The sequence below is a fragment of the Schistocerca piceifrons genome, chromosome 8 (assembly GCF_021461385.2).
Source record: "Schistocerca piceifrons isolate TAMUIC-IGC-003096 chromosome 8, iqSchPice1.1, whole genome shotgun sequence".
Taxonomy (NCBI): domain Eukaryota; kingdom Metazoa; phylum Arthropoda; class Insecta; order Orthoptera; family Acrididae; genus Schistocerca; species Schistocerca piceifrons.
Genome location: NC_060145.1, coordinates 398,667,871 through 398,680,101, shown reverse-complemented (window position 1 = coordinate 398,680,101; position 12,231 = coordinate 398,667,871). Strand labels below are relative to the sequence as shown.

Here is a 12,231-nt window from a genome sequence, read left to right as displayed (position 1 = left end):
TGTTGTCTGTAAAGTCATTAATATACAATATGTCTGCCTGCTTAGCTGGGTGGTAATGTACTTGCTTCCCATGCACTGGTCCTGGGTTCGATTACCGGATGGGTTGGAGATTTTCTCCGGTCCTCTCATCCTCATTGTCAGCCGCAAGTCACCCAATGTGGCACCGAATGAAATAAGACTTGCACTTGGCGGCCGAACCCGACTGGGACATCCCGGTCAACAATGCCATACAATCATTTCATTTTTTCAATATGAACAGCGAAAGTCCCAACACACTTCCCTGGGGTTCAACCGAAGTCACTTCTACATCTGACTATGACTCCCCATCCAAGATAACATGCTGTGTTATCCCTACCAAAAAGTAATCAATGCAATTGCAAATTTCACTTGGTAACCCATATGATCGTACTTTTGACAATAAACATAGGTGCAGTACTGAATCGAATGCTTTTTGTAAATCAAGAAATACTGCATCTACCTGGCTGCCTTAAACCAAAGCTTTCAGTATGTCATGTGAGAAAATTGCGAGTTGGGTTTCACATGATTTATGTTTTCGGAATCCATACTAGTTGGCACTGACGAGGTCACTCTGTTCAAGATGCCTCATTATGTTTGAGCTCAGAATATGTTCCACAATCCTACAACAAATCGATGTCAAGGATATTGGACAGTAGTTTTGCGCATTACTTCTACTACCCTTCTTGTAGACAGGTGTGACCTGTGCCTTTCTACAAGAACTGCACTTGGTTTTTTTTTTTTTTTTTTTTTTTTTGGAGGATCTATTATAAATTATAGCTAGAATGAGGCTAACTCAGACGGAAATTCAATTTAGAATCTGACAGGGATTCCATCGAGCTCTGGTGCTTTGCTCAATTGTAACAATTGGAGCTATTTCTCAACTGATTTGAAAATGGAGTTGAGCATTTCAGCTTTCGCTTTGGTACCCTCAATTTAAGTTCCTGTCTCATTCGCTAGGGACTGGACTTTAACTTTGGTACCACTAACAGCCTTTACATACGACCAGAATTTCTTTCAGTTCTGTGAAATCACTTGACAATATTCTTACGAACTGTTCTACAGGGTACATATCTTTCCAGTGCATGGTCAACTATTCTTTTAAATTTCAGTGAGATTTCTAGTGGTGGAAGGCAAAGCTCCTCGGATCCCTAGCTCTAAACAATGCAATGTAGCTATGGCTAAACTAAGTGGGTGTGAACATACCACTTCCTTCACTGTTCCGACAACAGAAGGAATGCATTTGGTACGGCACAGGTGTGAATGCAACCCCAGTATTATTTGTACGGGCACTTTAAAATTAAGCTGCTTGTCTTGCACACCACAAAGATTGTTCCTATGCTTGCAAGTTGTTGCTACTGATTTACAGTCCCTAGCCCTACAGTTTTTAAGTAAATCTGATTTATGTCTAACAAAATTTGTTTTTTTAATACATAAATTGTGATAAAATAATTATGCGTAGTCTACTTCACAACTAAGGTGTTATATAGCAAATAAATAAAACATAGTATTTGTTGAAAATATTTTATTTCAATAATTACAACAAAAATTAAAATATTGTGAAAGTGAAAACACTAGTTTAAATATCTTGTTGAGCCACCTTTTTCAGCTATGAGAGCCTTAATACAGCGTGGTACACTGTCGACGCAGGACTATATTGTTTCCTGCATTTGTGGATGATGATCCACACGTGGATGATCTTCTCTAAGAGCTGTGATTTTGTTGTGATGACATCTTTTGCCACCTCCCTCTTCACTAGTTTCCATACATTTTCTATGGGGTTCATGTTGGGACTATTACCTGGCCAGTCTAACAGAGGGATATTTCGTTCCTTCAGAAAGGATTTAACTGACCTGGCTGTGTGACAGGGAGCTCCATCCTGCATAAAAATAAATAGTTCCCCATTTGGGAACCATTCTCTGAGCTGTGGTATTAACCATTTTTGCAGGACTTCCTTGTACTGGTCTTGCCTCATTATGCCTTTAACTATGTAAAGACGTCTTGTACCCTTACCACAGATGACAGACCAAATCATCACCTTTGACGCATGTTTTACAGTCTGAATAATGCAGTCGGGATGGAAGTTTTCTCCTGTTCGATGGTGCACATACTTAGATTTGTTAGTTAAAATTTCAAACGTCCTATCATCGCTGAAGCATACCTGTAAAAATTATGAAACACAATTAATATGCTATGAATAAATGTACATAGGTTATATCATATCGTAAATAATAATTTTAAAGTTAAATTACCGATCTCCAGATGTCCACATCCTTATCCCACCACTGTTTAGCCCACTTCAGACGCTTTGCTTTCATTGTGGCTGTTAACTTTGGTTTTCTAGTGGGTCGACAGGCCTTGAAATCAATATCCTTCAACTTTCTGCAAACAGTGTGTTCAGATGCATTCACATTAGCCTCTTCCAGTTGAGATTTTATCTGTTTCGTTGTTGCAAATCTGCTTTCTAGGTGAGAAATCTTTCTGATCTTGGGGTGAAAATTGGTTTTCTTCCACATTTATTCTTCCTTCTGGGGCTCAATTATTCACCTGAATCAATTTTGTTCTTTATCCGCCTCACGCTAGCTTCTGATATTTCCAACCTCCGTGAAATTTCCCAATTGGAATACATTTTTGTATTAACAAAACCATTTGAAAGGTCACAATTAGTAATATATAGCTGTTAAACAATCAATTGTAATGTCGATATTACAAAATCGATAATCAAAGCGAATAAAGTATTACAACAGTTACATGCGAGAATGTTACTGAATAGGTCCTTTCCTGTACACTGTACTCTGCACACTGATACCTACAATAAGTCAACAATCCAATGTCAGGTAGCAACCACAGATACAAAATTCAACAACTGTCATAAATTTTCCAATTAATCACATTAAATATAGTACTCAAGATGTAATTATTACAAATAACATTAAAAATGTGCAGTGTGTCTAATAATTTGGCCCGGGGCAGTAAAACTTATTGAATAAACACAAAAAACAAGTAAATTTATTTCAACACAAACCCTGCTCATTAAAGATAGATACGATAGGAAAACTAAAGAAATAATAACAAAACAACAGGAAAAAATCTATCAACTTCTCAACTAGCAGCAGATTCACAGGGCCATAGAGAGGCTATAAAGCTTAGTACTTCTTGAAATCTGGGATTCTTTTAGAGAATACGTAAGGGACTTGTTCTGAACCAAGAACACTGTAACTTTATTGCATGAAAACGCATGAACACACGAGACACAAAGCACATACAATGCACAATACACAAGAGGCCAGTGGAGCCTTGAGCTCCAACCTATAGTAATTAGTTTGACACAGGGTGCAACCAGCAGGCTGCACACACAACAGCTGTCGTAGTAGCAGGCCAAGTGGCCTCTAGTGGCCAAATCAAACACAAACTTCATATTCGAACTATGAAGTGGCTCGCTCACAATTCTGGTAGTTACAGCATATTCTTCCTTTGCAAAGAAGCGAGTACTGTGCTCATGTCCATTCTTCTTCAATGCTTGTTTATGAGTCATGCGACATGCTGCCATCAGTGCATAGGGTCTGAAGTGGCGCGAGCACAGACAAGTGCAGCACCTGCCCCTCTATGAAGATCATATGGTAGGACAGGTGATGCTGGCACAGCTCCCATTTTGATGTCCAGTGAAGGAGGCTGTGGAAAAGGCAGCAGAACAGGTGGCACTGGCTGAGATGGAGGCAGCCATGGCAGATGTGTCGGCATGGGAGCAAATGTCCATTCTTGGCCCCCAACAGCTAAAGGAGGCACCCACAGCACAGGAGACAGCTGTGAAGGTGTCTGCAGCCATGACAGGGAAGGCAAGGGCACTGTCCACTGTGTAGGAGCTGGTCAGGCAGAGAGAGGATGCAAGATTGGCGGGGCTGCTCCCAGTGCGCAGCCACCCATGTGAGGTCACAGTTACTCGAAGTGCCACAACTCCCTCCCCTCAACGGTGTATATGACGCAGAGGCTTCACCACAGCGACTCTCTATGACTGTCGGCACACATTTTGGTTGGTGACCAAAACCACAAGCCCATATAGCTGGAAGCATTGTGGCACCAGTGTTAGCACATGACCTGGTATCAGCTGCTGCAGATATAGCAGAGTCTGGGGCTGATGACTGTGCAGTAACTCTGCCAGACTCTCTATCTCCAGCAGGAGTAAACCATTAAGAACTGAGGAACTGGTAAAGAGCCACTTCCAGTGACATATCCAGAATGTATTTTTTCATCTGCTTCTTAAATGTTCGTACTAGTCATTCTACCTCCTCATGCAGCATGAACGTTCGGTAAATGTTTGCCGCAGAGGCACCAGACACTATTATGTCATCTAAATAGATGATGGATGCATCCTGGAACTGACGAAATAATTTGCTTTAAAAAGTGTTGAAAAAAGCTGGTGTGCTTGCAATACCCAAAGGCAAACACTGTTGTTGATAAAGCCCAAAAGGTGCATTGATAACTAGAACGCATTAAGATTCCTCGTCTAGTGGCAGCTGTACACCCCCCCCACCCCCCCCCCCCCACACACACACACACACACACACACACACACACACACACACACACACACACACACACCCAGTAATTCTGTCAACAGCTCGGCAGGGGGTGGTAAACAATAGGTATCAATGATTGGCTGTGCATTAATTGATTTTTTTGTAAAATCACCATAGAGGTGTAATTTACCTGTAGGTCTTTTTTTTCCTGTCACCACTGGTGTTGATCCTTCACTGGAAGAAATAGATCGAATAATGTCAAGGGATTGAAGATGATCTAATTCTACTTTTACTTGATCCCATAAAGTTATCAGTACTGGGCAAGCCCAGAAAAGACGAGGACAGGCAGACTGCTTCATCTTTAAATGAGCCTAAAATTCTGTTGCTTAACCCAATTCTGGAGAAAATAAAGAGAAAAATTCAGCACAGACAGCATGTAACTGTCAATATTGAACTTGGTCAGAAACCAAATGCACTTTCTCATCGATGAATAATCGAAAAGGTTTAAAAGAACCTGCATCAAACAGATTTTCATTGTAAGCCTTTTCCACAACTAGGAATATTAATGAATGAACCACAGTGTTTTAAGTTACAGGTGCAGAAAATTGTTCAAGAATGGGAATCTGTTGTTCGTTATAACTCACCAGCCTCCATGATAGTGGAGCTGCAGTGGGAGAACCCCTGAACACTGTAACTTTATTACATGAAACAGCATAAACACATGCGAGACAAAGTACATGCAACAGACGACACAAAAGTAGCCGACGGAGCCTTGCACTCCAGTCTATGTAGTCATTAATTCTGACAGAGAATGCAGCTAGCAGGCTGCACATCCAACTACTGTCGTACTGGCACACTGGGTGGACTCAAGTGGCTTAATCAAGCACAAAATTCACATGCAAACTATGAAGTGGCACACACACAAATTTGGTAGTTACAGCAGCATCCATACTCATGAGAGACATGGTTCAAAAGTAGGGTAACAAATTAAGAAACCTTAGGTTGTAAATGGCAATAAACCTGGTTTTTGTACATATTGACTTACTGCTGCTCTGAATCTATGGTTGTAAGCATTCTGCATTTATTGATTGTATCATGAAGCTTCAAGTCATCCAAAAAGGGAGAAAGCAAAAACAGTGTGTGGGAAATACTTACATTAATTTGGAAATGTGCATCATTCAGTTCATTTTGAAGCTGTTTTAAACGTAACATTCTTGCAGAAAGGACCTTCTGAGCAATGCTATTCATGTTGCCTTTGGAATTAGCATTGAGCAAAACATATCGTGCACCCAAGTTAGAAGCTGATGCACGATATGGATTTCCTGGTGCTGCTGAACATAAGAATTATGTATCTCTGAGTGTCAGAAAGTTTATTATTACAAATAAAGTTTATACTCAGGTGATCATTAACAATAAAATATATACCAATTATAGTTACACACTCAAAGGATACACAAAATTAACTCCTTTCTCTATCCCTGTAGCATACCTGTGCAAGTTTTCCTTCTCTTCTCCAGCAAGACATTATTTTTACTTCTATTTGACTGATTGCCATCACTAGATTCTGAACAGAATGTTTCATCACTGTAATTCCTGTACAAAAATGAAAAATAGAACATGGCACATAAAATTATAGCACAAAAATCACATGCATGACTTTCACCACATTTACTTGTCCCAAGAACCACATGAGCAACAGGGCATGGCATTATTCATATTCACCAAATTAATAGATAACTGTAGAAGATTATAACTGACAACGAACATGGGGTCATCAGTCATCAGTATGTCCTTCCTACACACGACTGCTTGGGCAGAGGGTACGATTACGATTTTCCTACTTATGAATCGATTTCAGTGGGAAAACTGCTATTTAAAAAGATCTGTTGTTTTCCCTATCTTCAGTACTTTCAATCCTGCAGCTGTTTCTGAAACAAGTGATGACTTTACAGTAAACAAGTACAGTGATGAATGCATGGCACTGTGAATGATTTCCAGACAGCTGTGCATACACCATCAAGTGCTTCAGCATGTTCTCATAAAATACCATGATAAAAACTTACGATAATCTGACTGAAGTGCCATTGCTCCCAGGTGTAATAATACTGTGAATGACTAATAGCTCATTATTATAATAACCACACTGATATTTATCGAACAATAACAGCTATCTACATGATATAATCATAAAGTCCTAAATGGACATTGCTGTTTGTTCTTCAGCTAATACAAATCATTTTTTTGCCAAATTTGTATTACCAGATACATTTCAGGAGTGGATAATAAAGTAGATTTTCAATTTTTGTTTAGTTTTTCAGACTCCTATTACCTTTCTTTGTGTCTGAAGAGAGCTCATTAAGACTTTTTCATCACAATACAGAATTCTATTCTATGCTGTAGAAAAGAAGACGTAGTCTGCATAGGAATTGTTTTTGCAACAGACATTGTGGTCCTTTAAATCACCTGGAACTCATTTTTTTAATTAGTGACAAAAACAATTAGGGAGTAAAACTACTAAGAAATTAATGTAATAATTCTGTACATTTTCAAGAAATCTGTCTATGACTTGCAGTTATCTACTTCAGATGATGCTCTTACTACCTGTTTTTGCTGAATAAGCACTTTCTTTACTTTTGGCGCACTGCCTCAAAGACACTTCTGTTCAAATAACGATCAACTTCAATGTGCGAGACATTTTTCTTTTTCATCAAGATGTTAGCTTTCTAAAGATAAATAGCAGAAATCATCATGTAAACAATCGCCAATACCCACTCCATACAATACAACAACCCGCATCATCATGTTCATTAGCAGAGTCTATCTTCTGTACAAATAAAATCAAGAACAAGAAAAATAGTACCTGTAGGGATTTGGGTTGGGTTGTTTTGGGGGAAGAGACCAAACAGCGAGGTCATCAGTCTCATCGGATTAGGGAAGGATGGGGAAGGAAGTCGTCCGTGCCCTTTGAAAGGAACCATCCCAGCATTTGCCTGGAGCGATTTAGGGAAATCATGGAAAACCTAAATCAGGATGGCCGGACGTGGGATTGAACCTGTAGAGATTATATATAGACATTCACATTAGTATGAAGTGCCTTATCCCACAGCTGTCGATAGAGACCAGAAAATTTCAACTGGGGGGAAAATGTATTTACTAGTGGGGTGTGAGTGTGGGAGTGGAGGGGGCGCGGGGGACTGTTAAGGTCACTTTTTTAGGTTTTTCTTGAATATCTCGCAAACCGCAGCATCAACCGAAAATGTCCCCCAGTATGAAATTAAGCTAAGAAAAATTAGCCTGCTACTCTAAGACACTATAAATAACACCATTCCTCTAACTGCTGTCAAAGCGTAATGGATAGCATACTAGACTGGTAAGGCAAAGGTGGAGGGTTCAAATCCCTGTCACAATCGTTTCCACCATTAGTTTTCTTCAATTATTTGGTTCAAATGTTATGTTTTTAAAATTTCTAATCCTTTGACACATCATTTTCTTATTTGTTCTCATTTCTCCACTGGGCTCAAAATCATTGGTGCATTTGCTGTTACCCATCACAAATCAGTTCTTTATTGTTTACTGGTTTCCTCTTGCTTATGTTCTATGTGTGTGCGGCATTTGAAATGTACAACAATGCAAATTCATCAACCAACAAATGTCACAACGAAAGAATGGAGAAATTTGATGAAGAAGAGAGGAGAACTTTAACAAATATCTTAAGCAACATACTGTCTACTTATGAGGAGAGATCTCTCCTTTCTGAAAAGTCTGCTGATTTTATAAATGCAAACACAATAATGATAGGCAAACAAATTGCAGAGGAAACGATTTGTCTCATGATGGAGAGTGTTATTGTTCAGGATGAGGATCTCATTTTAAACAGTGAGACTGATGATGAGGATTTATATGATGAAGTAAGCCTTCCATATTACTATCTTTAATTTTCGGATTTTCTTGTCCACTATTAACATGAAAAATTTGTTCTTTGCAGTGTACCCTCAACGATGAAGACATAGATGAATGTTTTAACCTATCCAATCTACAAGCACACATATATTCAATTAAAATAGAAAGTAAAAACAGTTGCATTTGCTGAAGCCCATCTCAATTACTCAATGAAACGTATCCAGCAAAGTGGGTTTTCTCATTTACGCAGAAGAAAATACTTGAGGAAATGGAGACAAGGTGTCAAACAAGGAGAAAGTGAATTCGATAAGATGTGCTGTGTCTAATTATAATGAAGCATTTGAAAAATTTAAGGATGCTTGGATGTAGCACGAACAACTGCAACAATGGGTAATGGATATTGCCGTTCCATATTTGTCAGAACACTTTTCATTATTTGCAAATGGGAAGTGGCCAAAGAATTTCAAAATAAAACACAGAATATATAATAGAAAAGTGACTAAATTTGTTAGTGCAAATGATGTTGCAACACTTGAAGAAGCTGTAGAAGCATCAGAACAATTTAGAAAAATAGTAGTGCTGATAATGGGTGATTACAATCCAATTCTACAAAACAATACTGATCAAATGGGTTGCAATTATGAATCAACATATCATCAATCATTGGTGCTTCAGGGATCAAAAACAATTTTGGTGGGAAAGAGAAATTTAACAAAAGCTACACATTTGTATACAACGCAATGTGCTTGGACATTCATCAGCGAACTGCTACCATACGTGTCCCTATATATATGCACGAAATTGGAAATAAATTAAACCTAGGGGTGCTAAAGAAATTGAACGTTTTGAGCTAGAACATGAAACTGTGATTGTCACCTGCTCACAATCAGGAAAATCAAAAGAACTGTACAGACAATATTTGTAATCTGTAATGAAACTATATGTCAAAGAAAATGATTTTTTGTTACTTGTTGAGTTGTGGAGTGCTTGGATGAACAGCACATTATACAATGAAATATTTCTGAACAGTGCTGGAAAAACTATATGCACTGTGAAAATTATTCCTCCACAATGTACTCCCCTGTGTCAGCTATGTGACATACTTTTTTATCATATGATGAAAAATACTATAAAAAAAACTTCAGGGTGCACCTGAATTACTTCAAGATAAATGTGAAATTGCTAAATGTGAAGACGTAATCAAACTACATGCAATTGTTCACTGGATTCTATGAGCACCAGCTTTTCGAAACATGATTTGCCTGGTATAGATCAAACTTAAGTAATGAAAAGACAGTATTTTGTAACGCCAATAAAGTGTGCTTCCCGTTGAATCTGATGAAGAAGCAATGTGAATGTAGAAAGGTAGCTTTAACATTTTGTCCACTGTGTGAGAACAAGTTTTGTTTTAAATGTTTATATGGCAATTACTGTCCAGAAATTGTACATATCACAACGAAAAATAAATTTTTGTGACCACTGCACAAACAATAGGAATTCTGATAACAATTTTTTAAAGTTGCTTGATATTTTTAAATGATTAAATATTGCAAATATACTAATAAAAATAATTAAAACCAGATGGGCAAAGATTCTAAATGGAAAAAGAGTGACAGGAAAGCAATATAAGAACAAATAAAAAAGTTAATACGATGCTTAAAACAACACGGGAAAGGATAAGAAAAATAATCATGGACGTAATTTCGATAAAAATTAAAAACACCACACATTAAAGGAATGTGGCAGGATTTGAACCCACCACCTTCAGTTTACCAGTCTAACATGCTATTCATTACACTACAATGGCAATTTGACAAATAGTGTTAATTATAATCCCCCCCCGGGCATTTACCCACAAACAAGTGATACCTGGGATCCTCACCTACACCACTAAATAGCTGGTAGCAAAAAGTCAATCCCACCGCTGAGGACCTCTCCGTATAAGACTAATAGTTTTCGCACTGCAGGGAATGGAAAAATGTCATTACTAAAAATGGTGGTTTAATAGTATAAAAGTAATGTTTATAGTTAAATGAAGTGGGTTAGGAACAATTATTTAATGTTTGTTCAAAATCTAAGTGCAGTAGATCCTTGTTAAAGGATAAACTGTGCTCCGAGGATGTAAGAGAGTAGAACGGCAAGGTGGACATAAATAGCATGAGAAGGAAGGTAGGTTGATGGATTGTGAGCATGCACTTCTCTACCACACAAGTCTGCAAAAAGAAGAGCGCCAGATAGTTCTCTGCCATATTACATCACAAAATGCAACCACAGGGCATTTCACAAAGTTACATTGCGGCTCATCTTATGAATCACTGGTGACGCTGTGCGCAGACACTCCCAGGAAGCGCTACTTCCTCTACCACGAAAGCTGCTGATCTACAGCTGTTAAGTGAGCTTTTATGTAAAATACGTTCCTATAAGCAATGGGTGAGAAGTGCTTAATTTGTAGTGAGATGCTGTCATAGGCCTACATAGTGTTGGTGGGAAAAGGATTGGATCGGTAAATGTGGAATCTTGCTGCTGTCTGTCATTGACAATAAATTGTAAAGCCCTGCAACCATGTTGTATAGTCACTCAGTGATGAATAAATGAATGATCAGAAAGATACTGCCCTTTTCTCACCATTAATTGTGTTACTAGTAAACTGTACAAATCTCTTCCAACCAGGATTTGCTGGGACTTGTTGAGTGGGCTGCGCTGAGTGGAATCACTTACCACACACCAGCAGCTTGCAAGGAGGGTGTCAATGTATCTGATGGAATAGGACTGATCATGTTTAAACCCAGAATAGTGAACACATTGCCTGACGTGCTGAAATATCAGAAGTTTCATAACACCTAAGTGACCTACTTCTGTTACAGAGGGGGCCAACTGAAGCCTCTCAGCCTCTTCAGATGCTGGGAGGTCTGAGGTGATGCACTTGACACCCTCAAACTGTGAAAAGTACTCCACCCACTGATAGTGGAGACAATTAAATTGACATTGTTGAATACATATTGACAGCATGTTACACTTGGGGCAGGGTCTTAAGTGTGGTACACAGTTCACAGCTCCAGCTGTTGAGCTTTTTCACAGAGTAGCTCATTAAACAACTGCAAACAAGAACTCACTCAATGCATTGTGTGGTACACAGTTGAGAGCTCCAGCTGTAGAACCCTTTGACAGAATGGCTTATTTAAGAACTACAAATAAGTGCTCAGTTAATAAACTGAAGATAACTCCACTGTATAAAAACGAGCTCAGAAACATTATTTGTCTACTCACGAGAGAACTGGTTAGGAAACACAAAGGAGGTAGTATATCTGTACACTGAAACATGAGTAGCAATCTTGATGGGGAAAGTTGCTTTTCCTGGAGGAACACTACAGCTGCCATAGAGGATGACTAAAAATCAATTTCCCTGTAGCTTTGTAGATTAGTGTGTAGAGAATTACACACATTGCATCCACATGCATTTCTAGGGATAGTATCAGTAATTAATACCTGTGTTCCTTGTACTGTTAACATACTTTATGGAAAACAAACACTTCCTGGCATATCTGCACATTGTGTCACCAGTGATTCACAAGGCAAGCTGAGAAGGGTCAGTATAACTTTGTGAAATACCCTGTAGCTGCTTTTTGCAAATAGGTGGTAGAGAGAATGAGCAATTGCCTCTTCATTTTGCAGACCTATGAAGGACAGAAGTGCATGACAACAATCCAGCAACCAACCTTCCCTCATGTTTCTAACCTCCAACCCCACCTTGCCACCCTTTTATACCCCCATAACACAATTCAACCTTTAATAAGGTTCT

General features: G+C 38.7%; 1 protein-coding gene across 3 annotated transcripts in view; it reads right to left on the bottom strand.

Annotated features, from left to right (window-relative positions):
- The window catches only part of LOC124711495 (lebercilin), a 181,904-nt gene that overhangs the window by 127,767 nt on the left and 41,906 nt on the right, over positions 1-12,231 (bottom strand). For 2 of the 3 annotated variants that reach the window (XM_047241605.1, XM_047241607.1), the window contains exons 3-4: positions 6,022-6,125; positions 5,688-5,863 (exon numbers count right to left, since the gene is read on the bottom strand). In XM_047241605.1, the coding sequence (XP_047097561.1) occupies positions 5,688-5,863; positions 6,022-6,125 (280 nt within the window). The remainder of the gene's footprint in view (positions 1-5,687; positions 5,864-6,021; positions 6,126-12,231) is intronic. The other variant, XM_047241608.1, reaches the window with a different exon arrangement.